Raw genomic sequence first — 26,010 nt, 5'->3', positions numbered from 1 at the left:
TAGCTATAGATGTCTATGCAACGGTACCCGCATTGAAAAGCCGTCTGTCTATCTGGCATCAACGTTAGGCCGTGCTGGCGAATCCTGAGCTACCAAGTACACGAAAAAAGAAAAGAAAAAAAATACAGCAGCAAACAACTACGCAGATCCTTTGGCTTAAGAGCTAAGATGGGCATCGGGAATTTGCCATACTCTATCGATTTTTTCTAGACTAGATGTTCCTCCTTCTCCCTTGCTCGGTATATCATAAGTCCTTGTGCTGTGTTTTGGTCGTGGTGGCAGGTCTGGTCGGTAATGGCACATAGTTAATTCAACCAGAGTACTTCCACATCTAAACTAGTTGTTTGTCAAGAATTGTGATACCGACAGAATACTGACTCTGACTCGACTTGTCTATACTTGGCCCCTAAGTGTGCCGAGCGCGAGAACTTATTAAACTATAATTGATGATGCCCACCTCGAACTTCGGACTTACAATACCCCAACTGTCTGAAAGAGTCAGCCGTCCACGAGGTCCGTATACTAAGCTTCAGAACTTCCCTCCTGGCGTGTAGATCGTTAATTAGAGGGGATTTCTGTAAGAAAGAACCGGAGCACTTCATTGGACTTAGTATATTACGATGCTCTCGAGTCTCGAAGTCATGGTACAGGATATCGGTATAAGCTTTTTCTGCTCAATATCCTCTCCAATTTCCGCGTACTTGCGGTCTAGTCATTCAAGAAGGCAGTTATTCGCCGAACATGATCATGTAGAGGACTACTCCGTACAAGACCAGCGGAACGTCGTATAAATGACAGCCAACGGATGTCCGTACTACTGACCGTCGGTCTTTACTCCCACCTCCACATGGCCTAGCTCTTCTGCTCGTTCACTCTGTTTTGCCTCCACATACCGGTTTCGTGAGAAATCTCGTATAGAGTCGTCCTTTCACAAGACACCCCAAAGGCCAAAGAGCAGCATTCTCCCCCAATATCTAAACCCCGGAAACCAAAGATGCGTCTTACAACAACCGCCATCGCCGCCGCCTTGCTCTGCGCAAGCGCAACCCTCGCCCAAGCCTGCTCCCCAGGCTTCTCCTCGAACCGCAACCTCTCCCCCGGAGACTTCGCCTGGCTCTTTGCAGACTACAGCGTCGACGACGTAGCCGGCTGCAGCAGCCGCTGCGCCCGACAGTGCACCGCCCCGGGCAAGAAGTACGGCTCCTGCATGGGCTGCGCCAGATGGAAGGGTAACGCCCAGGGCAGAATGGACCTCCCGCCATGCAGCAAGCCCATTACGACGGACAATGACGACGGCGAGTACGAGTGTCATGGATACGGCGATGGTTTCTGGAACTGTATTACGCCGTGTCCTCCTGGGTATGAGGTATGTGTTTGGTCCCGTGAACCAACTTTTTGAAATGGCTTTGAAGCGAATGAATGCTAATGGCGATGTCCCGACTAGTCCAAGGATTTGGGTCGTATTCAATAAATACCGAATCGTCGAAAGACTTGTAACATTCTTGAAAGCTGAGCCCTGTTATGTGCTCTGGATAGCGCTGTTGTTAATCAACAAAGACTCATGTAAAGCCACAGATTGCATGATTCCTCTTCCACGGTTCCCGAATCTAGAACAAACTTCCCTATAACCAGACCTCAGTGCAATTTGAACTGCCCGCTGACTCCTTCAAAACTTGTGATCTTTCCGCCCAGCGATTTGGAATCCCCATAGTAGCGGAAGCGGTACGTCCCCGGCTTCGCATCGCTCTCCGTCTCCCATACAATCTCAACCTCGCTCGTGGCGAGTATGTCGCTCGTCCGCTTCCAGTGGAAGATCAGGTTCCAATCGTAATCGGTCCGCACGGTGTCCCATCTCTTGATGGCCCCTTTGTCAATGGTTAATCTCTCGACAGCTGCGTACGTCTGTTCCAGGCGCAAATTGTTACGCGGATTAGCTCCGACAAACGTGGCTCTCACGGCGTCCCCGATGGCGTATTTGTCCTCCACGTCAATCTTGACGTCGCCGAAACTGCGGAAAATGGGTGTGCCATCTCGCACTACGCCAGTGATGAAGCTCAGGGAGCGGTTTGTGTTGTCTGGAGGATAAGGTCCTCCAGCGTGAGCAGGAGGTCCTTTGGCGAACGAAGCTCCCAGCGTCGGGAGATAATTGAGCGTCCGGTTAATGTATGCATCCAGCGTGTAAGGACCATACAGAGTTGAAGCACCCTCGTATCGTTGTATTCTGTCAAAATTAGTGCCGAGCTATATAGAGTGCCACGTATGAGAGCTTACCCGTATTCCTGTGGTGTTGTAATGTAATGAGTGTAACTGTTTGCTGGTCCTCCAATCACCACGACCGGCTTCGCATCAGTCTCTTCAGCAAACAAGGACTCGGCCTGGTGTTTGACTGCATCTTTCCAACGTCTTCCCGCCATGGTCGACGCCTCTCCCGGGCTGACAATAATAATCAGCTGGCCGACTCTGAATGTTTGAATGTCTACAATGTTGGGTGTCCATTGGTATGGGTTAAACACTTCGCCAACATCGAGTAGAATGGGTTTGGGGGAATGACAGGCGACTTGGTCTTCCGTTGGTGCCTTCAACAAACCGCCAACAACCTTCCATAGAGGGTTCGTATTAGTCGAGTTCGAGTTGTGCTGGGTGAAGTCGAAAGCCCCAGGACCATCAGACGTTCCAGCTGCGAATGAGTAGCCCAACGCTGCAGGGCAGGTTCTCACTTCCGTTCCGTTGGGAAGCTCGAAGCGGAATTCTGACATATTGTGGAAGGCATGGAAAGACTTTACCCACGAGCCACGAACTCGCTGAGACTTGGATCTCATGTCGTCGAATAGCGCCTTAGCAGCTGTGTACTGCCTCTTGCCGATCTCAAAGCAAGACGAGGCACCTTCATCCTTCTCACGGAAGAATGGTCCTCTGGCGTGACACTTTTGGCTTTTCCCGTCACTGCAAGTGCTTGTCTTGAAGTCGCAAGGCTCGCCGGTGTCCTCGCAGAAAGCGCCTAGCACATTTGGACTCACATCGCCCACATTGGCCTGGGAGAATCCAGCGACAAATCCCTTGGTCGCATCAGACGACTTTCGCATACTTTTCTCAAATAGCCATGCTGCCACTCCCTTGTTGTCTCCCGAAATGAGAGTGTTATTGCCGAGCATGGATGTGCCGTGGGTGGGAAACCATGTCAAGGCACCGATGCTCTTCCCGTCTGACGCTCGTTGGAACTTGAGTAATGTCAAGTCTTTCTCAACAGACCCGTCATTCTCAGCGCTGACGTTGTATTTGGCACGTTCTTCTTCCGGATTCGCCATATACGAGTACAGGCTGCGGTTGATGTTTGCGCCAGTGACCTTTGTTGAGCCAATACTGAGATGCCCCGGCTCTAGGCTCTCATGTGCACGACGGATGGCCAACAAGGTACCGTCAACGATGGCTCTGTAACTTTGCTGGTCGAAGCCTTTGCTCGTGATTTGCGGTAGGAGATAGTTGAGCCAGGCGCCCGGGCCAGAGTGCGAGTGTGTCCCAGTCAGTGCCAAGTTGTGATGTCCATACATGGAGTAGTCGAAGCCTAGCTCAGCGAGCCCGTGAAGTACACCGTAACGAACAGCTGTGTCTCCCGACTGTGTGTCAAGCACGAGGTAGATGAACCTGTCGTTGCGTCGTTCGGTGCTTCCTACGATGAATGCTCGGGCATACAATCTCTGTCGAAGGCCAGTGCCAAGCTGTTTAGGGTCTGCATAACCCATCATGTTGATTTCTACAACCGGGCCGGTAATGTCAGCTCGGCCAGCACCGACGAGATACAAGTCATTGTCTGCATCGATGTCGAGTTCATCGAATGTCCCGGGAAACCATCTGCCCGTATCGATGAAGCTGCTCCATGGGGTATAAAGTCCGTAAACAACCAGGAATGATAGAATGAAGCCGAATATGCAGACTAGAGCTCTCCGGGAGCTCGGTGGGGACCTTGTTTGAGACGCCGCCGGCAAAGCGGGTCTCTTTTCGGCGCTCCGTTCTTCAGGCATTTTGTCTGAGCCTAGAAGAAATGGGGTATCAAAAAGACATGGATGAAGTGAAGTGTAGATTACAAAGATGGGAATGGATCATGGGACAAAATAAGGTGTTAGCGTCAAGCCTTCGAGAGCAGTGCGCTGCCAGGCAGTTGCGACACGGAACGTCCGGCCGGACCTCTAGAGTTAAGGGAGGGGCGGACGAATGACGCACGCAGCACGAAATTGTTAGTGCGCGACTCACGAACACCCAGTCTTACCATGATGACCAGCTCCGTTTTGAGATGAAATTCATTCTAAGATAGTGCTCAAAAACATCTGGATTTCAAGTTCGAACTTTTGAAAATTCGATATCCTCAAACATGGTCACACACGAAGTCGTGGCTACGAGAGGCACCATGCTACGTTACTAACAATGATAATTACTGAGCGACGCACAAGATAGAGCTTCATAGGTAAAGCGCGAAGTTACAAGCGTAACAAATTAAAATGAACATAACCAAGAAACGATCGGGTACTATAGCTCAAGAGAAAAGAAAGGCGTCGTTGCTTCCGTAGGGTTCGTTCCTCCTCCAAATCCTTGTGTTCCAGGTCTGATAGAGCATCAGATCAGCAGCTCAACAAGAGCCGGAGCTGTGGCAAGCAGGACCCTAGTAATACTTGGGGTTCTTGGGGTCGGTCAAATCGAAGATGACCGACGAGTGAGGTCGAGCACCGCCACGGTCGCGGGTGAAGATGCTCTCAAAGTCGATTGATCTGTTGAAGCTGAGGCTTCCGTCGGGGAGAATGTCGAGCCAATGACCCTTGTAATCTCCAGGTGTGTTGACAATGGAAATCTATCACGAATAACATGTCAGTAAACAACCTCGGTACAAGAATGTCAGACATGAACGAGAGACGCGTGACTCACATCACCACCCTGCACGAAGTATCCAGTGACAAGCAGGTTCTTCTTATCCGGGCTGATCTTGACGTAGTGAGGTCCAATGATTGGCTGCGTCTCGTTGGGGTCATCCAGTCTCTTGACGTTGTTCAGGTCGGAGATGTCGAGTGCTGCAACGTGGTTGCCCAGAGTGATGGTGAAGTATGCGAATTTGCCGTCGTCGGTAATGTCGGAGTAGATAGCCAACGAGTCCTTGGCTTTGGAGCCCAGGTCGAAGAGCAGCTCAGCAACGCCTTGCTTCCCAGACGAATCGCGGCGGAATGGGTAGATGATCCAGACTTGGCCTGGGCCAACAGCGGTGGCAATAGCAGCGCTCTCAGGGTTGCCGGGGATGAACTTAACATCTTGAATGCCCAAGCCCTAGAAACCATTAGATTTTTGTCGTTCGCTCCGAAGTTGGTAGAGCACTTACGGCAGGGATCGTAATGGTCGAGATGATTGTTCTGTCGGACAAGTTCCACAGGCGCAGGGTGCTTGCTTTCTGGATTCCCAACGTCGGCTTGAGAATTGTGATAGGCACGACGAAGTCCGAAGTCAAGATAATTCCCTTGTTGAAATCCACAGCCAGACCATGGGGACTAAACTGCTCGCCGAGAATGTTGAGTGTTCCAGCGACATCCTCTGGCCATTCATGGATAATATCACCCTCTGCGTTGGTCTCGACCAGACGGCCGGGAGACGTTCCAACAGCACTGCCCATGTACGTGATGAAGAATCCACTTGTCACAGTAGAATATCAGCACTTCTCATCTTCCCTGGGAACGTTTGGGAATGACAGGAATCATGACGAGGACAGAGTCATGGCATGTAGTGGTGGTGACTTACCCCTCTGGCTTGGCGCGGATTTCGTCGACGATGGAACTCAGTAGAGCTCGGTTAGACTTCTTGAACTTGGGAGAGTAGGGATTAGAGACATCAAAGTAGAAGGCCGTGTCCTGAGTCTTAAGCAGAGACAGTAAACCGCCTCCAATGAGTGTCTTGCCATCAAGAGAGCTACCCAGGTGGTGAGGAGAGTTTCCGCTCGTGGGCACATCGGTGAGAGCAATAATTTGACCGAAAGTGTCCTAAAAGCGAGAATGGTTGTAAGCATTGCTCAACCCACTGAGTGTTAAGTAGAGACAAAAGCATCACTCACATCGTCCAAACTGGCAGTGACCAAGAAGTCCTTATGGATGTTGTCACCAGCTCCAGTCCAGAAGTAGCCAATCTTCTTTGGCTTGATGTTGGCGCCGGTGAAAGGAGGACTCTCGAGAGGAGGCGTTGGGATTTGAAGAATGGGGAGAGGAGGGGCATTGGAGGCCAGAGGCTCGGTGACTCCCGGGATAGAAGGAATCAGAGGGGGCAGACTGATCCCCAGAGGACTTCTCTTGCTGGCAGGAGAGTAGTCGTTGCCGTTGACTGGCCCTGCTGCCACGGGAGAGAGCAGGAAGCCCGTGAGAGCTGCCAAAGAGATCTTGGAAAGCATCTTGAGTCAATTGAGCTGCTGGTAATTATTTGTTGAAATCCAAGAAGTCTGATTTTTGAAGATGTTCCCAACACCAGACTACGGGCACTTATCTATTCTTTTTATACTCCATCGCGAGCTGCAATAAGGGCCGTCTGACAGTCAACCGCTTCTCTTCTCTGGACGTGAGCTCACTAGACAATCACACCATGAAGCCAATAAACCTCATCATCTACGCTATTGTCGAAAGATAGTATGCCGTGAGCCAGAACGATAATCAAGATGCACCCAACAGACCTTCTCAGAGTCATGCAGCGTTGGAGATATGCCTGAACATGTCTTTGCCAAGAAGTCGGGACTCACACCTTGCCTATCACAATCCAGAGATCCTTAACCTCTAGCTCATCGTGGCCACATCTTTTTCCTCAAGAGGGAAGACCGTAATGTCGCGATCGTTTGGAGCACGGAAACTTGGGCGCCCGGCGAGCTCGACGTGTTGAGCACACTTCTTGACGATGTCTTAACTTTGTGTCAAGCAGCGCTAGTGTGGCCCAGTGCTTCGGCATTGGAGGGAGAAGTAAGCTTAACGAATGTCAAGAAGTTGATCGACACTGACGGCGACCACGCGTAAAGCCATGTGAGATGAAGAGTTGCAGATCATCTCTCAACTGGACGACGTAGGTGTTTTGTTTGTTGGATTGACAGGGGCGAGATGTACCAAACTCAGACATATATCGATAGTACCGGATGGCATCATATGTAACGAATAACACTTCGAGTTCATTTAAGTATTCGGGACCGATAATTCCATTTCCGCATCAGATCTCAGCGAGGCTGAACGGCAAGGGACGTTGAGGCATGCAACGGGGGCGCCTCTGGCTCTGCTGCTGCGTCGGGCATATCAAACCTTAACTTCTCTAGCTTGGCGAAACGGGTTCCAGAGAAGATGAACCAGGTAGGACGATGGCGATCTTGGACAGTTTGGTAGAGCTACGATCGAATAGCGTGTTCGTGCTTGGCTAGTATGCTGTTCGGGTTGAACAGCCATCCTCAAGGCAATTTACACACTGCCGGTCTCAACGTTCAGGAGATAGTAGACTGAATGGGATTACGAAAACTCACTATGTCAGAAGATTAATTGACCTGAGATTGCTTGTCAACACATCCTCTGCCATGCTATTTCTACATCTTGTTTGAATTGTGAGAAAACGTCTGGTCTCTTGGGCATACGGTCAAGGAGAGAAACGCGTTGAAGACTGGGTCTTTCTGTCATATTTTTTGCCATGTGAATTGACATGATCTTGACATTTCAGATGATTTAACTCTATTTGAACCCAGATCACGACTTTGCCCCGGCCTTGTAACGCAAAACTTGGGCCGGCCTGTGATATAGAAGATTACCAGAAAGATGCGGGTAACATTCAAGCCAATATCTGCAGTAAGACAAGGTTAAAAGTAAATTACCGTAGTCTACCGCGTCAAAGTAAGCTTCAGTCAGGCTAGTTAGATGCCGTCGATGGGGATCAGCGCCTAAGCAGCCTTTCCCCCACGCTTTCCCACGATGTCGTTATTTTCGGACATATGTCGAATGACCGGGGTCCAACCTAGCGGCATGCCCGATTCAAAGACAACTGCAGTCGATCATTTAGCCAATATCACACCAAAACCCATCGAACACGCATATGCACTCTTGATTTTTGGGGGAAGATGCCTGTGAGACTCGAATTGGGAAAGTCAATAGTGTCGACCGGAAAGCACCGATGCCGCTGAATGGTCAATGTCGTCATCGCGAACCGTTGCTTCTGCAACTGCAACCTCAACGCCATGATTACTCGATGCGTTGAACGTGATAGTAATGAAAATTCCGCCATCGCGTCGAAGAAAATGAAGTATGTCCTTTCGAACTTGGAGGCGGTATTCTAAAGGTTAGGCGCAGTTATAAAATATACTTTACAGATTGTCTTCCCTGCGCTGTTTCGTTTCATCTCTCACACTCTGCACCTCCTCATAAGTCGGTTCTTCATTATCTGATAGAATGAGACTACTTCAAATCTCCGTGACAGGTCTCATTGGCCTCGTGGCCATCACAAGTGCCTCGCCCCAAGTGGCGAAGAGAGACGCTCAATTCAATATTGGACAGCCCATCGATGCCAATGGCAAAGGTGCCCCGATCCTGGGTAAGTGACACGGAGCTCACCTTCTCGATGCCAGACCCTACTAATAAAATGACACAGGCGGCACCAACAATGCAATTGACAGAGAGAATCCGGATAATCTCGGCCGGCAGTCCACTGACAGCGGCGTGGTGCCGAACCTGAAATGGAGATTCTCTGATTCCAAGACCCGTATCTTCAACGGAGGCTGGGTCCGCGAGCAGGTCATTCAGGACTTGCCTCAGAGTCACGATATTGCAGCCGCCCAGCAGCATATCAAGCGTGGAGCAGTAAGAGAGCTGCATTGGCATAAGGTTGCGGAGTGGGGGTTTGTGTACTCTGGCTCGATTATCATCGGAGCCGTCGGCGAAGACGGAAAAAGTCAAGTTGAACAACTCAACTATGGAGATATTTGGTAAGACCCAAGCTGAGAAGTCAAAGAGCACTGCATGCTAATATTGGTCCTAGGTATTTCCCCAAGGGTGCTGCTCACTATGTCCAAGGAGTTGCTGAAGAGTCCGAGTTTCTCTTGGCCTTTGACGAAGCCGACTTTGATAAGATTGGGTTGGTGCTTCCTCTTCTATATGACACTCGTGTATGGAACGAGTCAACTGACACCCAAAAGAACCACTTTCAACATTGTCGACTGGCTGGCCCACACCCCGAGAGACATCTTGGCTAGGAACTTTGGCGTCAATGCTTCCGTCTTTGACAAGCTACCCGCCACGAATCCGTACATCCTGAACGGAACGGTGGCAACCACGAACGTGACGGTTCCCCCGGGGCAGTACCTCTCCGGCAACAGTTCCTTCGTCTACCGCACTTTCGAGCACCCACCTGAGAAGGTTCCCGGCAACGGCGGCGAGTTCAGAAAGATTGACTCGACCAACTTCCCCATTGCCAAGACCATTGCTGCCACCTTCGTCACCCTGAAGCCTGGCGGGCTGAGGGAGCTCCATTGGCACCCCAACGCCGAAGAATGGCTCTACTTCCACAAGGGCAAGGGCAAGGCGACTGTGTTTATCGGAAGTGCAGCGTCGAGAACCTTTGACTTGGAAGCGGGTGACACAGCGGCTTTCCCGGACAACAGCGGGTGAGTGAATCATTCATCTCGAGGGAGTGGAGTGTGTCGTTGCTAATTCGTTGAATAGACACTACATCGAGAACACCTCTGACACTGAAGACTTGGTATGGATTGAGCTCTACAAGTCTGACAGAGTCGTGGATATTTCTTTGACCCAGTGGCTCGCTCTCACACCGCCTGAAGTAGTCGCGCAGACTCTAAAAGTGCCGCTGGAATTCGTCAAGAGCCTCAAGCAGGAGAAGCAAATACTCATCTGATCAGCGTGATATCTGCATGAGAGGGGCGATTGGCTACGTTTTCGGTGTGATATAGGTCTGCTTCCTCTTATACTCTATTCGATCTGTTCACAATCCATGGCTCAATGAGCATAAGACAGATGAGCTATGGATTAGGAGAGATGAGATCAATTGAAGAAGGCCATAAAGAGGAAGAGAGATATGCTATACCAGAAAGATATAGTGTGAAGAAGCTATTGTTGTTGGAAATCTCAATGGCGACGAAGCTAGCGTTGGAACAGTTTTACTTCTTAGGACCTATTACTTAGTTGTGTTGTAATTACTAGTTCCTCTCAAACCATCATCGACCATGGAAACTCAATTGCTAACAGAGCTACGCAGAGGTGCAGGTGGGTGGGCAACCACCACGAGGTCACGATGACATTCAGCGACTCATGTTCTGCACTTGAACCTGCAAAGCAACGAAAGCCTGATAAGCGGGGAGAGACGGAGATGCAAGGGAAATAAGCGCCTCAACGCCAAAAGTCCGAAAGCATCTCCAACTCCATCATTTCCCCAATTGAGAGGTAGACGGGAGACGGGAACGGAAAATTCGGTAGGATGGCAGCACGCGTTATGCAGGCAACCCCCGGCGGGCCAGAGCCGGAAACTCTATCAGCGAACTAGCACAGCAACTCTCTGGTCAAGCCGTACCAGTGTGCGATTACTTATGTCGTGTGGGCAATGAGGGGTGGGAAAGGTTATGGGCCGTCAACTCAACCCATGCGAGTAGCCTAGAACACTCCAATCACGCGGAATCGTATGATTGGGGATAGATTGTGTGGTGGTCAATGAAGCCATTGGCGAAGAGGAGGAGGGTTGCAGAAAAACATCATCCCATTGACCGCTCGCGAGCTTTTGGCCGTCCGCCATCACAGCGAACCTTCCCTGGGTCGCTTCGTCGTATCATGAGCTGCCTCGGCGAAGCGCGGCGGAAATGGAACGGTGTCCTTCGATTTTGGAGGCATGCTACATGGTGGTGTGAAGGAGGAATAAGAAACGCTGGGACGATCGGCCAAGCCACCCCTCGTTCGGTCTGGTCTAAGCAGGTAGACGGCAGTTGTTCCGAAGCAATCACGACTTAACCCAGAATTGAGACCACGTTGGGGGCGGAATGCGGGGAGGCAGGACTAGAGACACTCGACACAGTGGTTTCCAGACAGCATCGAACTTTCCAGAGTCCAGATGACGGACTACGTGTGTGACTGTTGGACGAGGATGGGCTCTAATGTCGTTGTCGATTCTCCCTGACTGGTATGGTAGGGATGGCAGCTTTACGTCACTCCGATACCTTCTCAGTGCTAACAGACCCGGGGGATCATCCCCTCTATTGGCTAGGCGTCGCACCTGGGATTACCATTTACCAGTCAAAAGGCTGATAAGGCATCGAGATGAAGGCTCTGGAGGTCGCCATGACGGGTAAAAGGTCAGGGAGCTTGGGTCCGGTTCTCTTAATAGTGTCGACCGGATATGCGACCCGCGGGTCGGCCGCAGGTACCATGGACGGCAGATAGGACTGGAAGCCAACGAAAGACGAGGGAGCATTGATACAGGTCGATCTGATGACCGTGCTCGCCCATCGAGACCCTGAAGGATCGCCAGGGAACCAATCAGGGCCATTAACTTGTTCTTCTTGGATTTCGTTTGCCTCTGGGGAGACTAAGCGATCTCTGGTCCAAGAATTGAGTCGCATTCTCTGTGTGGCAGTGCTTGAACACGACCGACACGGCACGAGGGAAAGACGAAGCCTGGAGATCGTGGAGAAACAGCTCATCCCTTCTGTATGGGGTCGGGGCCGAGAGGTCAAGTGAACAGCTAGAGGGTTTCCGGTAGGACGGCGCGCAGTGTCATCGGCAACGGTTACGCAGCCGTGGTGGAGACGCGTTGCTGGTGCCGGGATGCTGCATTGGTCGGGAAGTCAGTGACGAACGAGGGATTGGGCTGGTGGTACGGAGAACGGATGCCAAACATATTTTGTCGGGCCAGAGGTAGAAAGACTTATGTCAGGGGTCGAGATAGGGAGAAGATCGTGAATAAGTGACAAACTTGAGTCTGTGAAACCCGAGCTCACTCGCGAGTCCCACGAGTGTTCTTGGGGGACAACCAGCAACATGTCAAGCAAGTTGCAGGGTAAACCATGTCTCGTCGCGGAAGCAGCCCCTAGCAGGCACCTCTCTGGGCAAATAGGGACCTCTCCATGTTGCGGTTGTTCCGTGAAAGAACGTCGCCGCCCCGTTATTTGTGTGTCATCGCGACCTGGCCAGAGTTGGGCCTAATGGAGCCGGATGGGCTGGCACAACAAGGCATTGCGCTGCAGAACGAGGTTAATTACATGGCATATTGTCTATCAGCGGGGGATAGGAATGGGTAGCCCGGCAATAATACAGACTGTAAACATTCATGCGGCCTCTGTACATGGGCAGTTTATCGATGGGATGGGCACTTTCTTTTTTCTCTTTCCACAGAACAGAATCTGGATCTTGTCCTCGACCTGGACCCTTCTTTTTCCCATCCTCCCTCTGCTCATTTTCCGCCAGTCTTCCCTTATGCTTTGCGCTTTCTTCCGGTGCACGGAAACCAGATGAAACCGAAGACTTTCCAGCTCGCATGGTCAGGTAAGGTATCCATCCGTACCTAGTCTGTAGACAGGTTGATCACAGTGGTCATAATCCACCATATCCTCGAACCCAATTGCCCTACCCTGCCTGACCTGTCAATTTTTCTTGCATTCACCATTTCCAACCCAGTGCCTCTGACCATTTTTGTGCTGTTACGCGATACTTAACCTTGGGGTCTATATTCACCTTGCAAGGTTTGAATTACATATCAGCAAGGTACCTTTACAATGGTTGTAGAAGAAGAGTCACAATGCCATCTTGGTATCCTAAGCGCAACCCCGATAGGTAGGTAGAGCACCTGAGTAAAGGTACTCCCTAAGGTGCAGAGTACGTACTTCACTCGAGCCGGCTCGCTCTGGGATTGGGCCGGCCTGACTTCACTGTCAAGCTCCCAGGTGCCCCCTCTCCCAAAAAAGAAAGGGGCCCCGCAGAAAACCGCACCCGCCGCCTTACAACCCACCTGCACCTCCAACTCCCGTCACAAGTCGCACCTGCATCCCACTTCCGTCTGTCTACTTCACCTCCAACCGACCTCCTCCCCGACTCCTTTCGTCCACCGATCTTTTTTTTCTTTTTTTCGTCTTGTTCACATCGCCTACCTCTATTGAGAAGAACAAAATCACCTTTACCAAGCGCGGGATCAACCAACAAGATGAACCCTCTTCAGAAGAACAAGGTCGACGTCTCGGTACGTTCAATCCAGCCACTTGCTACCCAATGCCCCACCTTGAGAACGAAGCCCGCGATGGCACGGCTTCCATGACCGACCAATTCTCATTGCGTTCTTTGACGAATCTGGTACTGATCCCTCTCTTTACAGTCCCTTTCCCCTGAGGAACAGCGTCTCTTCCGCCTTTACGGCAAGCTCCCCTCTCGCTCCGACCATTTCGCCAAGCACTTGAAGGACCGCAAGTACTTCGATTCTGGCGACTACGCCATGTCAAAGGCGGGCAAGGGCGACAGCGTCGATACTGGCGCTGTCGGATCCCAGCACCCCGTTCCCGAGAACATCCCCCATCTCTCGAGCCCCGTCAACAACTCCTCATCCTCCCTTAATGGCAACAAGCACCACGGCAGCATCGCCGCCGGTGCCCACGCCGGCAGCCCTGTCAAGGAGGCGAGCTTCCTCAACAGAGAGACCAGCGCTGAAGAGGCCGAGCTTAAGGACCAGGAAAACACCTCTCCAGTCGACGGAGCCGCAAAGACCGAGGCTATCCCTATCCGGAGATGAGGCCCTGCAGGACCTTTTCGTCTATACTCTCTCCCTTGTCCCAAGTTTCGTAAAGGTGTTGTCGACACTACGCGACGGCAAATTGGGTTGTTTCACGGGGCCAAATTTCTACTACGATGTTATGATGCTGTGTTGATGTTTTCACGGGTCTCTTAGGCGTTGGAATGGGGTTGGGAACCAAGTACAAATGGTTGTTGAATGGACTGAGACGGTTGTCTCTAAGTTTGTCTGCTGTGGAAGGACTTGCGGATTACGACGCTTTCAAGGTCGCGCTACTGGATATCATGTCCGCGATGTACGGCACTACTGCGAAGACTGAAGCTTTTCCGTACATGGTTTTTTTTTAGGACTGAAGGAGGAAGATGAACGAAGAACGACAGGCATATGGCGGCAACTAAATCGAAACCCCCTTCGTCTTGTCCGTATGCGCGCATGGCAGCGTTTGCGTTGTCCCTCAAGCCCCCCACTCTGGAGGCGGGGGTTGAGTGCGCAAATGCGATTCTTACGAGTGACCATCTTGTTTGTCCTCGTGGGTGCTCACATGCTCCTCTGCCGACCATTCAATCCTCCTCTGTAGTCCTATGGAGGCCATCTACCTGCTGCATAGCTTAGAGTTGTTAGCACAGCTCGATCCGAGCAAGTCACAAAGATGCCCACAGCTTTCAATGTCAAAATGAAAATGTTGCGGGAACCCAATCTATTGATGAGCAATGAGACACTTCTTTTGATGCCATACGCCGTTCCGTATCCCAGTAACCTCCCTCCCAGTGGACAATCTCTATAGGTGCCCTTTTTCACAGATCTAGACCCTTGATCGCCATATCCTTGGCGCCTTCGAATGTCTTGTTTCCTCCAATGAAGCCCGCAGCGTGGACGAAGACACAGCCGGGGATGCCAGAGATGCCGTCCAGTTCCGCATCTCTGAATCCGCGCCACGCCTCGGGCAAGGGCTTGCGGCTCTCGAAAGAGTCCTTGGTGACGGGCACCGCCTGCACACGCCACTTGGCATCGGGGGTCGGCTTCTCGGGGTACAGGACGTAAACCACCGAGGGGTTACCTCCCTCGAGGGAGTAGAGGTGGTCCTTCCAGGGTGCGCTCTGGCCCTCGAGGACGAGCACGCGGCCCTGGGGGTCGTACTGGGTGCGCTTCTCGAAGGCGGCCTGCACGACGGCGCGGGCGGGCAGCCATGCCTTGGTGTAGTAGTCCAGGTCGGCGTCAAACTCCTCGCCGATGCGGCGGCTGGCCTTGACGAAACGCTCGTCCTCGAGCTTCTGGGCCTCGACGGGGTCAGAGGGGACCGGGTCGTTCCAGTTGGGGTTCAGGCGGCCGACGACAGAGCCAAGGGTGAAGGCGCCCTCACTGAAGCGCTTCTCGAGACCCGCGGCGGCGACGGCCTTGGGGTCGTAGACGGAGATGCCGTTGTCGTGGGCGTCCAGGGCCTCGACGAAGCTCTCGTACAACTTGTTCCACAGCAGCTCAACTTCGGCGCTGTCCTCGGCGACGGGGGTCTCGGCGCCCTCGCTGAGCTTCTGGGCGATGATGGCCTTGCCAAAGTGCATAAAGACGAGCCCGGCGCTGGAGAGCTTGGTGCTCTTGCCGGGGAAGGTGGTGGCGAAGCCGCGCTGGTGGTGGTCGTAGCGCTTCTTGCCGTCGTCGTACTCGCCGCCGACATCGACGACGGTGTGGCAGGTCTCGAGAAGCTTGGGATCGCGGGTGCGGATCAGCTGGGAGTCGTGGTAGGTGGGCAGCTTGCGCAGCATGTGCACAGCGAGGGCCTCATCGGCGTGGAAGTGGCCATTGTGGGTGCCGATGGTGACGGGTGACATCTTGAGTCTCTTTGCTGCGTTTTCGGCCATTCGTAGAGGTTTGAAAAAACGGAACATACAATTGATGGACGGAAACGAATAATGGCGAAGTTTTAGAATTAAAAAAGCGTTTGTGGGAACTGCAGTTCAATGATTTTCAACAAGTCTCTCTCTCACTGGTGAAGGAAGAATTGGAGAGTTTGAGATGTGATAGCCACACCCCGCTTTAACACACACACACCCCACACCCTCTCACTTCGGAAGGTCGCTTATCTGAACTCCCTGCGTGGCTCTATTCTTGACGCTTTTCCCAAGCTCTCACTGGAGAGAAGTGGCCAGGAACGTGCATCGCAGCCTCGTCGTCGCCCTGCATCCGCGCGCCCGTGGAAACTCCATACTCAAGCAACAGTCAGCCGTAAATGTCATCAATACCAACCCCAAATTTGTCCCATCGTCAATGGTAGAAGTCATTCGTCATCTATCATCTACGGCCAAATCCCCATTTCTTCAATCGATTGATACAGCCCTCCAAACTACGATTAACTAGCTTCCCTCTGCGACTAACGAAAACTCTCCCGTGTCGTCCGCACCGATGCCATCCGCGATGAGCGACGCCAACGGCACCGTCGCGACCCGCGACGTCAAGGCCGAAGGTCAAGAGACCGAAGATGAGGAGAATGGAGAGGGAAAGGCGACATACAAGTCATGGAAGAAAAAGTATCGCAAGATGCGCATCACCTTTGATCAGAAGATGCACGACTGCGAGGAATTGCATCGCCAAGAGTCCCTGGCGCTTGCCACTGCGAAGCGCATCGCCATCGAGAATGAGTAAGTATCTTCTTGGAATCAATCTGCAGTCCCGTGCCAGCGTAGGTTGTTGCCGAGTCGTTTCTAATCCTCGGCCACAGTCGTATACTCGATCTGCTGCTCGACATGAACTCCTCGGCCCAGCTGCCCTTTGACAAGCGCTTCGATATCTCACAAGACCCGCCCGAAGACACGTCGTTCCCACCTCTTGACGTCGACAAGTCTGGAAAGAAGCCCGATGAACCTACCAAGTCGTTGGACACACTCCTCAAGGAGGTACCGCATTATACCTACTCCCAAGCAAAGGAGCAGGACCCCACTGTCGTGGCCGACATGGAACCGTTCTCCGGCGAGCCTCACCCTCCTTCGTTCCTGACGGCCGACGACATTGACGACTACATCCACGACGTGGACCGACGTATCGACCCCGATAACCTCCTCCCGACGCTGGCTCCAGTCGCCCGCAGCAACGCTCCTCTTCCGGAGACCAACCCGCACGCCCTTTCCCAGACGATTGCGATGAAGAACCCCACGAGTGTCTACAATTGGCTCCGTAAGCACGCGCCGAAGACCTTCCTACAGGATGCTGAGAACGCCGCACCCGCCGGAGACGAAGAAGCAGCCGAGGCACCTCCGACAGATGGCCGGAGGCGACGCGGCGGCGGCGCGTCAAGAGGAGAGACTCGGGGCGGTCGCGGATCACGAGGCGGTAAGCGTGCCTCGCTCGCCGCCGTACGAGCCGAGAAAGCCGCGCAGCGAGCCGCGGAGAAGGCGGCCGCGGCGGCCGAAAGGGCAGCTGCTCTGCGCCGCGACGCGGACAGCTACGACCACAGCATGGACGAGGCCGACTCGGACGGTCCCAGCTTCGCGACACCGGCCACAGGTCGGGGCAAGAGAAAGCGCGCCGGTAGAGACGACGACGACGGATACCGGCCCCGGGGTTCAAGCAGCAGACCGACCAAGAAGAAGCGCAAGAGCGAGAGCGCCGACGTAAGCACCCCGACTGTGTCCAAGAGAGGCCGCAAGAGCGAGCTCTCCCGCGACAGAGACGACTAAAAGCTGCGTCAATGTAGATTGTCAGGTTGGTCGTCGGATGACTGATCGTTGTTCTTTTCTGGGAGGCCAACCGAGATATCAAAATCCATCAGGCCAAAATGCCTTAGATGTCACGATTGAGCTGGCACTGTATGCTGTGGCCCTGGCTGGGCAGCTGAGAGTCAAATCAGCACAGAAAAACCTTTTCTTTTCCTGGACTTGTACACTACATTATGTATCGATGGATCTCTTTTTTATTATTTTCCTTTGACCTGTTGTTCTTTCCCACGCCCATCTAGCGCGGGTGCCTCATGAGCAATGGTTGTGGGCAGGCTCAAGAAGGAAGACAGCGAGGACGAAACGAAGAGAGAGAGCTGGGGCGCTGAAGCTCAAGGAAACGGCGCAACGGGATTTCTTGACCGGATCCAGATTGGGAAGGGCAAAATTAGGGAGTAGCAATGGTGCATTTTCTTTCCTTTTTACATTTCTCTCTGAACATGCACTGCTGAATACCGAGTATCTTGTGAGATGAGGGATCCCTATTCCATTGCGGAGGGCGGAGATGGCGAGACAGCTCACCACCCAGTCAGCATATCATTGAGCTTTGGGACTTGCTTTCTTCTTATCTTTTGTTGGCTGTGGATCTCGGCATTTGGTATTTACCAACGGTAGCCGCATCACTATGTACAAACAAAGCCAAACCCTCCATATGCCATGTGTCGATATGCTGAAACCAGATGATATCAAGTTGACTAGAACAGAAACCAGAAAGAACAAAGAGCCAACGGAAAATATAGAGAGATGATCCATCATGCTTCTGCAGCTTCGATATGCAAGAGAGAAAACAAGATTCGCATGTCCACGCAGGTTAGATACAGAAGGCCCTCTTCTTCGCATACGCCAAGGGGGAGCTTCGTAGATCGTAGATCGTTCCGCCTCCTTTCTTATGTCTTGAAGGTTCGTCTATCCCATAGGAAGCCGGCTTTCGCCCCCTCTCTCTACAGAATGTAGCGTTTTCTTGAAGTCTACAAGAGTGTTATTCGTTTTTTTTAAACAACGGCGGGTCCGCATTTCTTTCTTCGGTGTTTTGTCTCTGAATTTACAACTTCTCCTTGAGGATGTTCTTCATGCGGCGCTCGACGGCGTTGAGGTACTCGTTGGTAGTGACGTAGTCGGAGCGGGCGGTCTTGCCGCAAGCGAGGGCCAAGTCCTTGGTCATGATGCCGTCAACGTCGACGGTGTCGATGCAGGCCTTCTCGAGGGACTCGGCAAAGGCGACAACCTCGGGGGTCTCGTCGAGCTTACCGCGCTGAATGAGACCGCGGGTCCACGCGAAGATGGAGGCGATGGGGTTGGTGGAGGTCTCGTTGCCCTTCTGGTGCTCGCGGTAGTGGCGGGTGACGGTACCGTGGGCGGCCTCGGACTCGAAGGTCTTGCCGTCGGGAGTGATGAGGACCGAAGTCATGAGGCCGAGGGAGCCGAAGCCCTGGGCGACGATGTCGGACTGGACGTCACCATCGTAGTTCTTCAGGGCCATGATGTAGCCGCCGGAGGACTTGACCATCTGGGCAACCATGTCGTCAATGAGACGGTGCTCGTACCAGATGCCAGCGGCCTCGAACTCGGCCTTGTACTTGGTCTCGTAGAGCTCCTGGAAGATGTCCTTGAAGCGGCCGTCGTACTTCTTGAGGATGGTGTTCTTGGTGCTCATGTACAGGGGCAGCTTCTTGGTAAGGGCGAGCTTGAAGGAAGCGTGAGCGAAGCCGGTGATGGATTCGTCAGTGTTGTACTGGGTCTGAGCAACACCGCCGCCATTCTTGAACTTGTAGACCTCGATCTCCTGGGGCTCGCCGCCCTCGGGGGTGTAGACCATCTTCAGGGTGCCGTTGCCGGGGAGAACCGCATCCTTGGCGCGGTACTGGTCGCCGAAGGCGTGACGGCCGATGATGATGGGCTTCTTCCAGCCGGGCACCAGGCGGGGAACGCGGGGGATGACGATGGGCTCGCGGAAGACGGTACCGCCAAGGTGGTTACGAATGGTGCCGTTGGGGGAGAGCCACACTGTTGGGAGGGGAAGGGAACCATTGAGTTAGTCCATGTTCTTTGTACTGCTAGGTAGGGTTGCTTTGGGGTGCTTTAGGAGAGGGTCATTGATGACAGGATCTTTGATGTGCGGCCACTGGAATTGTGCAGGTTGCGAAGAGGTGCAGAGGGGGGGATCAAATGCAATGCGCCGGCGCTGCATCCCCGGAGTGCGGGGAGCTGGAGAATGAGACAGGTCCCACGGCGCGGATGCGACAAACCCGGGGGTTCGATCTGACCAGTCCAACGGCCGGTGGGAGACTCTTGAGCGGGCAAGGAACAGTGCCGGAAGAAGAGGGAAGGTAGACGGCGAAAAGACATCCACTGCGCGTTACTCACTTTGCTTAAGCTTGAACTCCTCGACGCGCTGCTCATCGGGGGTGATGGTAGCGCACTTGACACCGACTGAGTACTTCTTTATAGCCTCAGCAGCATCGAGGGTGACCTTGTCGTTGGTCTCGTCACGGTAGGGCAGGCCGAGGTCGTAGTACTTGAGGTCGATGTCGAGGTAGGGGTGGATGAACTTGTCCTTGATAGTCTGCCAGATAATGCGGGTCATCTCGTCGCCGTCGAGCTCGACGACGGGGTTCTTGACCTTGATCTTGGCGGCGGCGGCCATTGTGCGGGCAAAGTTGAAGGAGGCGGAGGAGGAGAAGGAGGCGGAAGACTGGGGAACGATGAAGGAGGGCCGGAGAGCAAAGGTTGCGGGACGGCGGAGGAAGCGGGCTGCGTTCATGATGGGCGGTTTGCGAGGCGGCGCGCGGGAGGAATTGGGATTTGAGGGATTGTTTTCGGCTTTTCGGTCGGGAAGGCGGCGGCGGGGGAGCTTCTTGGGCCGCGGTTACTAGGAGGAGCCGGGTCGTGTGATCCGGTAGTGAGCTTCGGGTGGTGGCGGCGGCGGCAGAAGCAGATGCAACGGCACGATGACGGGCTTGCTGCAGGCTGTCAAGAGTGCAGACTGTACGAGCGGATGAGGCGCTTGACAGCTAAGCTACGAACAAGGTGCTGACGATCGCGAAGCTAAGGATGCTCTGCTGTTGCTTTTTGGAGAAGGAGGAGAAGGATGGAAGGTTTGCTTGCAAAGGATAGACAGCAAAACCGCGAGGGAAAGATTGGTTGAGGGGGAGGAGTGAAAAGAGGCAAAGTGGCCGGTTGCAATTGAGACCTTGTCGAAGCAGGAAAGGACAGGAAAAGGGCAAGTCGCGCAAGAAGTTCACGCAGTAGAAAAACGCAGTCGCAGCAGCAGGAGAGAGCGGGATGGCAGCCGAGCCGAGATCGTCACAGGTGTGCCTTCCGGGGACCGGTGTGTGGGTGTGTGACGGTGTGAGGTAGAGGTACCACAACAGCTCTGTTTTTGCGGGTATCGCCTCCCAGTCTGTCACTCTTCGTTGGTCGCGAGGGAACGGCTTGTAAGTAGCAAGACTAATGAGAATGCTCAAAAGGCATGGATAGCATCGGCCCCCGGCCAGTCTTGCCTCAAGGGGTCGTGGTTCCAGTTCCTTTTCCTCCGTCTCGGACCTCTCTTCGGCCTTTGCGCTTCTCGGGGCTCATAGTTCTGACTTTGATGAGTCCTTTTCTTCATCCTATATCGGCGGTCCCTGGGCATTCTTCAGTTCTTGCTAAATCTTTGGAGCTAGAGAAGGTTTTTGCGATATTTTCCTGGTGTGACTCGAAGAAAGAAATATGGCATAAGACTAGCTACCTACGCACAACTTCTTCGCGCAACCCGTCGCATGACGAAAAGCAATCCAACGCAAATCTTCTGCAGCAACTTTTTTGCTGTTTTTTCTGCAGTGGTTGTCTCAGAAATATCACTTGTGACCCTTTCCTGGGCCTTGGCCCGTCTCTGCTGTTTGCGGACCAATGCCAATTCGTCATCTGCTCTGAGAGGAGAGGAGCATGGGGAGCAATGCATGAAAGCAGCGTGATTGGAAGGGTTAACAGGCCTCTCTCTCATAAAAATTACAAAAGGTCCTCCTTGTCACGAATTTGTCCAGTCTTTCCTCCTCTTCCGAATCCCATGTCCTCCCACCACCCACCCCACACGTTGCCAGAGAGCTTCGTGCGGGGAAAGCAACCAAGACAGTCGAGACGAAACAGCATCCCAAAGTTGGCCACCAGATGATTTTGCGCGCAGTCGATTGTTTCGTCTGTTGTCGGATTGCTTGCTGCCGCGCTCTCTTGTAGTTAGCTTTTTGTCGGATGGGGAAGTTCATGCTGTGGACCTGAACTTGAGATGAAGATAAATTTGATCTTATCAAAGTATGGGGACGGTGAAATAGGCGTTTCCTCGGCATCTTGTCACTTTGGTCTCGCGTGCGGAATTTCTCCTGCCCGGAGCGACGCCCAAAATGCTTCAATCGCATTCGCAAAGGAAGTTGTGTCACAAATACAGCCAGCGCATAGGTAGTCAGCCGTGTCGACTCATGACAGAGCTTCCTAATTCTCTGCGTCCTATGTCAGTGCTTCCCTGCGATAGCTTCAAGAGAAAAAAACATTTTGCTTTCCAACTGAGCCCCGCCATGACTGCTTTTTCCTGCATACAGCGGAGCTGGACTTGCTCCGATCTCGGTCGCACTAGGCCCGCAGACCCGACCTCCCGCGATAAGATCACAACGACCACCGAAGGAAGCACCGAGGAGTGGAGCTGGCCCTGTTACCTAAGCAGTGGCTTACCACCCATCCACTCCTTACCTAAGCAAGGAGTCACGTGCCAACCAGCTTCTCCCAGATGGCGTCCTGTCATCGACCGCTGGCAGCGACAGCTTCAGCACGCATATTATCATTCCATCCCTCGCGACCCGCGGGACCTCGTGCATGTACGACCGACACTCGAGATCAAGATTAACCCTGGGCTCATGCCGTAGATGAACGTATACGAATTCGCGCAGTTGTCGTCAGGTGTGCAAATCTGCAAAAGGAGACACCCGTCTCTCTATGTCTCCGCCCGCCTGACAGGAAGGATGGAAACCTGCAATGTAACAACAATACATGGTCCTTTTTGGTGTTCATGGGCGTCTATTTTCCATTCCATGCCTGTCAGATATCGATAGTTCGCAAAGCACAATGCCACTTTGCCTCAGCTGAAAATACCCCCGACATTTGTCTTCGTCCCCGTCAGATCTTGGCGTACGGGGTCTTTCTCTCTTTCTCTACTCCGTCCTACGGATACCTGTCATTACCTACCTGGTATTAGCCCCGTATTCGTGCCATCTGAGTCTCGGACGAGAGGAATTCAACATGCAAGGCCGCAGGCGGCCCGGTAATAGCAACCGAGGACGGGCTTGCATCTTGCTAGGTACTACTGCTGTCCGCTGCCGCCGTCACAGCCACACTCTGCCCAGCCGTTTGTCTCAGTCGCATCTCACTACGTCTCAATTTTTTGGACCTCTTCAGCCCTATCCCAAGAGGTTTCCCTTCCGACTTCCAAACTTTCCATACCACACCCTTCCCAGTTTCCCCCTCCAGGTCCTCCACATCATCTCACTTTCGTTTCTTTTTTTACGTTCCACTCCAGAGACACACAGAAAAAGGCGGGAGTTTGCGGTTACGGTCGATCGGGATAGTCGGTCAAGTGTCTCACTCCTCCACAGCAGAGACATAGGTATCATAATTCGACCCTGTCGTCTGTCGGCCGTCATCCTTCCGGGCCTTCCTATGTGTGTACCTGCAACCACGGGGAGGATCTTCACTGCTGTTGTCCGATCCAACTCTGTGACCTTGTCTTTTTTCTCTCTATACCAATTCCAGCCAGATGCCACCTCACCTTGCCTTAATTCGCAAGAAATAAAAGACCGTCACGACACCATGAACCCCTACGCCCTTTTGTATGTCGCCCTTTTGTATTTGAGGTTTGGCAAAAGTTCCGCCCTTCCTTCTCCCCGTCACGAAGCTGCCCTGACTACCGCTAGTAGGCGTACATCAGTTTTACGGATAGTAAATATGATAATGACGACGACGATGATAACGCACCTTCGCCTATGACTCACCAAGTCCGAAAGGCGGGCAGGCTATGATCCATGGTGATTAGGAAAACACGAAAGCTAATGCACAGCAATCCTCACGACATTTAGTTCCTCCCCCTTCCCCCTTCCCCCCCGATCCGAAATCCGTATCCGCCATGCCGCCATGCAATGTCCCATCAACCCATGCCACAATTGGCGCTAAACACCCAAGACATCAGCGGAGTCGCGGAGTCGCGGAGTCGTTGATTACCTAGTGGCTTTATGGTTCAAGAACCGAGGCCAAAGAAACCAGGTAGCGAGAAACTCGCGAGAAATAGGCCACAGCTTCGCTTCTTCCTCCTTGTTTCAACCTCATTCGTACCGCCGGAAGCAAGTCAAGTATTGCTGTAATCATTGTACTAAGCCTGCTCGTCAGCATATCAACCTGCATCCTCGCATGTTAGGTATAGAGAGAGGCTAAGGGAAAAGGGACCTCACAATGTCCACTGGTAGCACAGACTTGCTCCAAAAAAACCATCACCGCCTCATCAACCTCGCCCACGCCTCTAATCCGCATAAACGCTTCAATGCCCATTCGCCCAAATCCTTTCCCTTGCAGCATGGTCCCGATGACCATCATCCTCTTCCTTGACTTGGACTCGAACACTATTTCTCCTATACACTAATGTCTGCCTAAGTTTCAACTCTCTTGACTACGCCATACACGTACCCAAGCAAGCCCTGCGCGCGAATCCTGAAATGCTACCTGGGCGCGTTTAAAGCGTGATGCCCACCTAACGCGCGCAAACGGAGATACATATTCCCAGGCGCTTCGGCGGTGGGCCAGGCAAGCAGGTCATCGGCATTGACAAATGGCAAATGGCAATGTATTTACTGTCATTTTACTGCGTTGTCAGTTGAAGGGAGAGTATCTGTATGCATAGCCCTAATGTGACGTCAAATCAGATAATGCCGGACTCAACGCCGAGCTTTCTAGTCTCACAGCCTCGTCTCATCTCATCTCATCCCATCCAAGGTAGGCAAACTGACGACGAAAAAAATGTAAACCAATATTATTGTAATACTCCCATGAGCTGACGGGTTACACAAAAAGTAGAGACATGAGAAGAGAAAAGAAAAAGGCCCGAGGTGGTCCACGGTAGAAAAGGACCATGCACTAATCACCCCCGAGTCATCCCATGCCCGCTACCTCACGTAGTTCTATGTAATGCGCGCGTGTGTGTATGTACCTCGAGGTATACTATGTACGTTCGTTCCACCGTCAGCAACTATGTACGGTAATCTGTCGATTCTAAGCCACCACCGCCCGTCTCCCCGCACCCTGCAGCTTCCAATACAATGTCCCCCCCCCCCTCCCCATTCCATCCATCCCACATCATCGTGTGTCTCTTTGCAATTAAACAAGCACCGAGAACGCCCTACCCCATCAATGATCACCATCACCATCATCATCATCACCCATTCCCACAAGGCTGTCTCGGTGATACGGTGCCACTATAGACAAGCAGAAGCGCGCGTTTCACCGCATCCTTCTTCTTTGCCGTCCTCCACCTCGACTGCCACCACAACCACATCCACGCCCGCTCTCTGCTCACCTTACCTTACCTTACCCTAAGCTACCGTTCGATTCGGCAGGGTGTACAAGATAAAGCTCGCCACGGCACAGTAGTGTAGCTTCCTTCCGCGCAGGCAAAAAGCTTCCTTCCGTTATCCCCTAAGCGAGACCTCCGTGGTGTATCCGTACGGTAAAGGTAGGTAGATGGTCTCATCTGATGTGCGTGCTTAGCTTCCCGCTCCCCCGTCAGCTGTGCGATGTATGTATGTAGGTGCATTTCGAATTCAGGGTATCTTAGTCTTTCTTGTCTCGTTGTCTGCTTCTCCTCTTGGCGAATTACTCTGTAATGTCTTCCTGTTTCCTTGGGCCGAAATCGTCGTAGTCGTGTAATAGTGTAGTTTGTCGTAATGGTCATCGTCGTCCATCTCCCCTCCTCTCCTCTCCTCTCCAACCCCCCTTCCAAACAAAAACAGTAAGCCGTCGTCCGCATCCATCCAGTTCGACAATACCTCCCCATCCCATCCGATCAGCCCAGTAAGGCCCCGTGCCGCAATGCGAGGAGACCGAGATGCCCGCCCCATATTAAACCTTTACAATCACCTCTCATGGTCCCGAATATGCCTTGCGCCACACCTGCAAGCTACCCCAATCGTCGTATCAATCCATCCTCTCGTCCCCATTCCCACCCCAGTCCCAAGACAGTTGAGCCATAACAAGACTGGAAAAATAGGCACAGCCCCACCGCCATGCAGAAAACATAAGGAAAAGCGTCTCGCGACGTACATCCGTCTATCGATCACCACACACCTTGAGGTAACACCAAGACCACTAAGACCGCTAGGCCCAACCACCCTTGCATCCTCCGGCCATGTGCTCCCTGCTTTTCGTGTCCCTGCTTGCCCATTCAGAAGAGCGAATGGGTAGCCAAGTAGGCAAAGGTTCCCAGGGCCCATTATCGTCAGATGTGCAGTGGTCAAAGCCACACAGCCTGCATAGACTTCTTCTCGAA

The 26,010-nt window shown here is 52.8% G+C and overlaps 10 protein-coding genes across 10 annotated transcripts; 5 read left to right on the top strand and 5 right to left on the bottom strand.

Moving 5' to 3' along the window:
* Window positions 1-994: 994 nt before the first annotated feature.
* On the top strand, window positions 995-1,471 carry CPAR01_03964 (uncharacterized protein; the record flags this gene model as incomplete). The annotated part of the gene is made up of 2 exons (XM_060488248.1): window positions 995-1,366; window positions 1,445-1,471. 2 exons carry the CDS (start codon window positions 995-997, stop codon window positions 1,469-1,471), a joined length of 399 nt encoding a protein of 132 aa, XP_060352454.1.
* Window positions 1,472-1,635: 164 nt separating this feature from the next.
* Window positions 1,636-4,019, bottom strand: CPAR01_03963 (neutral/alkaline non-lysosomal ceramidase; the record flags this gene model as incomplete). The annotated part of the gene is made up of 2 exons (XM_060488247.1): window positions 1,636-2,221; window positions 2,272-4,019. 2 exons carry the CDS (start codon window positions 4,017-4,019, stop codon window positions 1,636-1,638), a joined length of 2,334 nt encoding a protein of 777 aa, XP_060352453.1.
* Window positions 4,020-4,654: 635 nt separating this feature from the next.
* Window positions 4,655-6,412, bottom strand: CPAR01_03962 (uncharacterized protein; the record flags this gene model as incomplete). Its single annotated transcript, XM_060488246.1, has 5 exons — window positions 4,655-4,840; window positions 4,915-5,307; window positions 5,360-5,666; window positions 5,773-6,011; window positions 6,083-6,412. 5 exons carry the CDS (start codon window positions 6,410-6,412, stop codon window positions 4,655-4,657), a joined length of 1,455 nt encoding a protein of 484 aa, XP_060352452.1.
* Window positions 6,413-8,426: 2,014 nt separating this feature from the next.
* On the top strand, window positions 8,427-9,885 carry CPAR01_03961 (oxalate decarboxylase; the record flags this gene model as incomplete). The annotated part of the gene is made up of 5 exons (XM_060488245.1): window positions 8,427-8,568; window positions 8,626-8,959; window positions 9,013-9,108; window positions 9,170-9,637; window positions 9,696-9,885. The coding sequence occupies 5 exons, from the start codon at window positions 8,427-8,429 to the stop codon at window positions 9,883-9,885; spliced, it is 1,230 nt and encodes a 409-aa protein (XP_060352451.1).
* A 1,378-nt stretch (window positions 9,886-11,263) lies between these two features.
* On the bottom strand, window positions 11,264-11,677 carry CPAR01_03960 (uncharacterized protein; the record flags this gene model as incomplete). Its single annotated transcript, XM_060488244.1, has 1 exon — window positions 11,264-11,677. The coding sequence occupies one exon, from the start codon at window positions 11,675-11,677 to the stop codon at window positions 11,264-11,266; it is 414 nt and encodes a 137-aa protein (XP_060352450.1).
* A 1,496-nt stretch (window positions 11,678-13,173) lies between these two features.
* Window positions 13,174-13,752, top strand: CPAR01_03959 (uncharacterized protein; the record flags this gene model as incomplete). The annotated part of the gene is made up of 2 exons (XM_060488243.1): window positions 13,174-13,209; window positions 13,342-13,752. The coding sequence occupies 2 exons, from the start codon at window positions 13,174-13,176 to the stop codon at window positions 13,750-13,752; spliced, it is 447 nt and encodes a 148-aa protein (XP_060352449.1).
* Window positions 13,753-14,546: 794 nt separating this feature from the next.
* Window positions 14,547-15,608, bottom strand: CPAR01_03958 (uncharacterized protein; the record flags this gene model as incomplete). The annotated part of the gene is made up of 1 exon (XM_060488242.1): window positions 14,547-15,608. One exon carries the CDS (start codon window positions 15,606-15,608, stop codon window positions 14,547-14,549), a length of 1,062 nt encoding a protein of 353 aa, XP_060352448.1.
* A 541-nt stretch (window positions 15,609-16,149) lies between these two features.
* Window positions 16,150-17,420, top strand: CPAR01_03957 (uncharacterized protein; the record flags this gene model as incomplete). The annotated part of the gene is made up of 2 exons (XM_060488241.1): window positions 16,150-16,385; window positions 16,466-17,420. The coding sequence occupies 2 exons, from the start codon at window positions 16,150-16,152 to the stop codon at window positions 17,418-17,420; spliced, it is 1,191 nt and encodes a 396-aa protein (XP_060352447.1).
* Window positions 17,421-18,498: 1,078 nt separating this feature from the next.
* Window positions 18,499-20,217, bottom strand: CPAR01_03956 (isocitrate dehydrogenase; the record flags this gene model as incomplete). The annotated part of the gene is made up of 2 exons (XM_060488240.1): window positions 18,499-19,460; window positions 19,821-20,217. The coding sequence occupies 2 exons, from the start codon at window positions 20,215-20,217 to the stop codon at window positions 18,499-18,501; spliced, it is 1,359 nt and encodes a 452-aa protein (XP_060352446.1).
* A 1,500-nt stretch (window positions 20,218-21,717) lies between these two features.
* CPAR01_03955 (uncharacterized protein) lies at window positions 21,718-21,891 on the top strand (the record flags this gene model as incomplete). The annotated part of the gene is made up of 1 exon (XM_060488239.1): window positions 21,718-21,891. The coding sequence occupies one exon, from the start codon at window positions 21,718-21,720 to the stop codon at window positions 21,889-21,891; it is 174 nt and encodes a 57-aa protein (XP_060352445.1).
* Between the last annotated feature and the right edge of the window lie 4,119 nt (window positions 21,892-26,010).

The sequence above is a fragment of the Colletotrichum paranaense genome (assembly GCF_030867605.1).
Source record: "Colletotrichum paranaense strain IMI 384185 chromosome Unknown Scaffold_3.1, whole genome shotgun sequence".
Lineage (NCBI taxonomy): Eukaryota > Fungi > Ascomycota > Sordariomycetes > Glomerellales > Glomerellaceae > Colletotrichum > Colletotrichum paranaense.
This window is presented reverse-complemented; position numbering and strand designations above follow the sequence as displayed.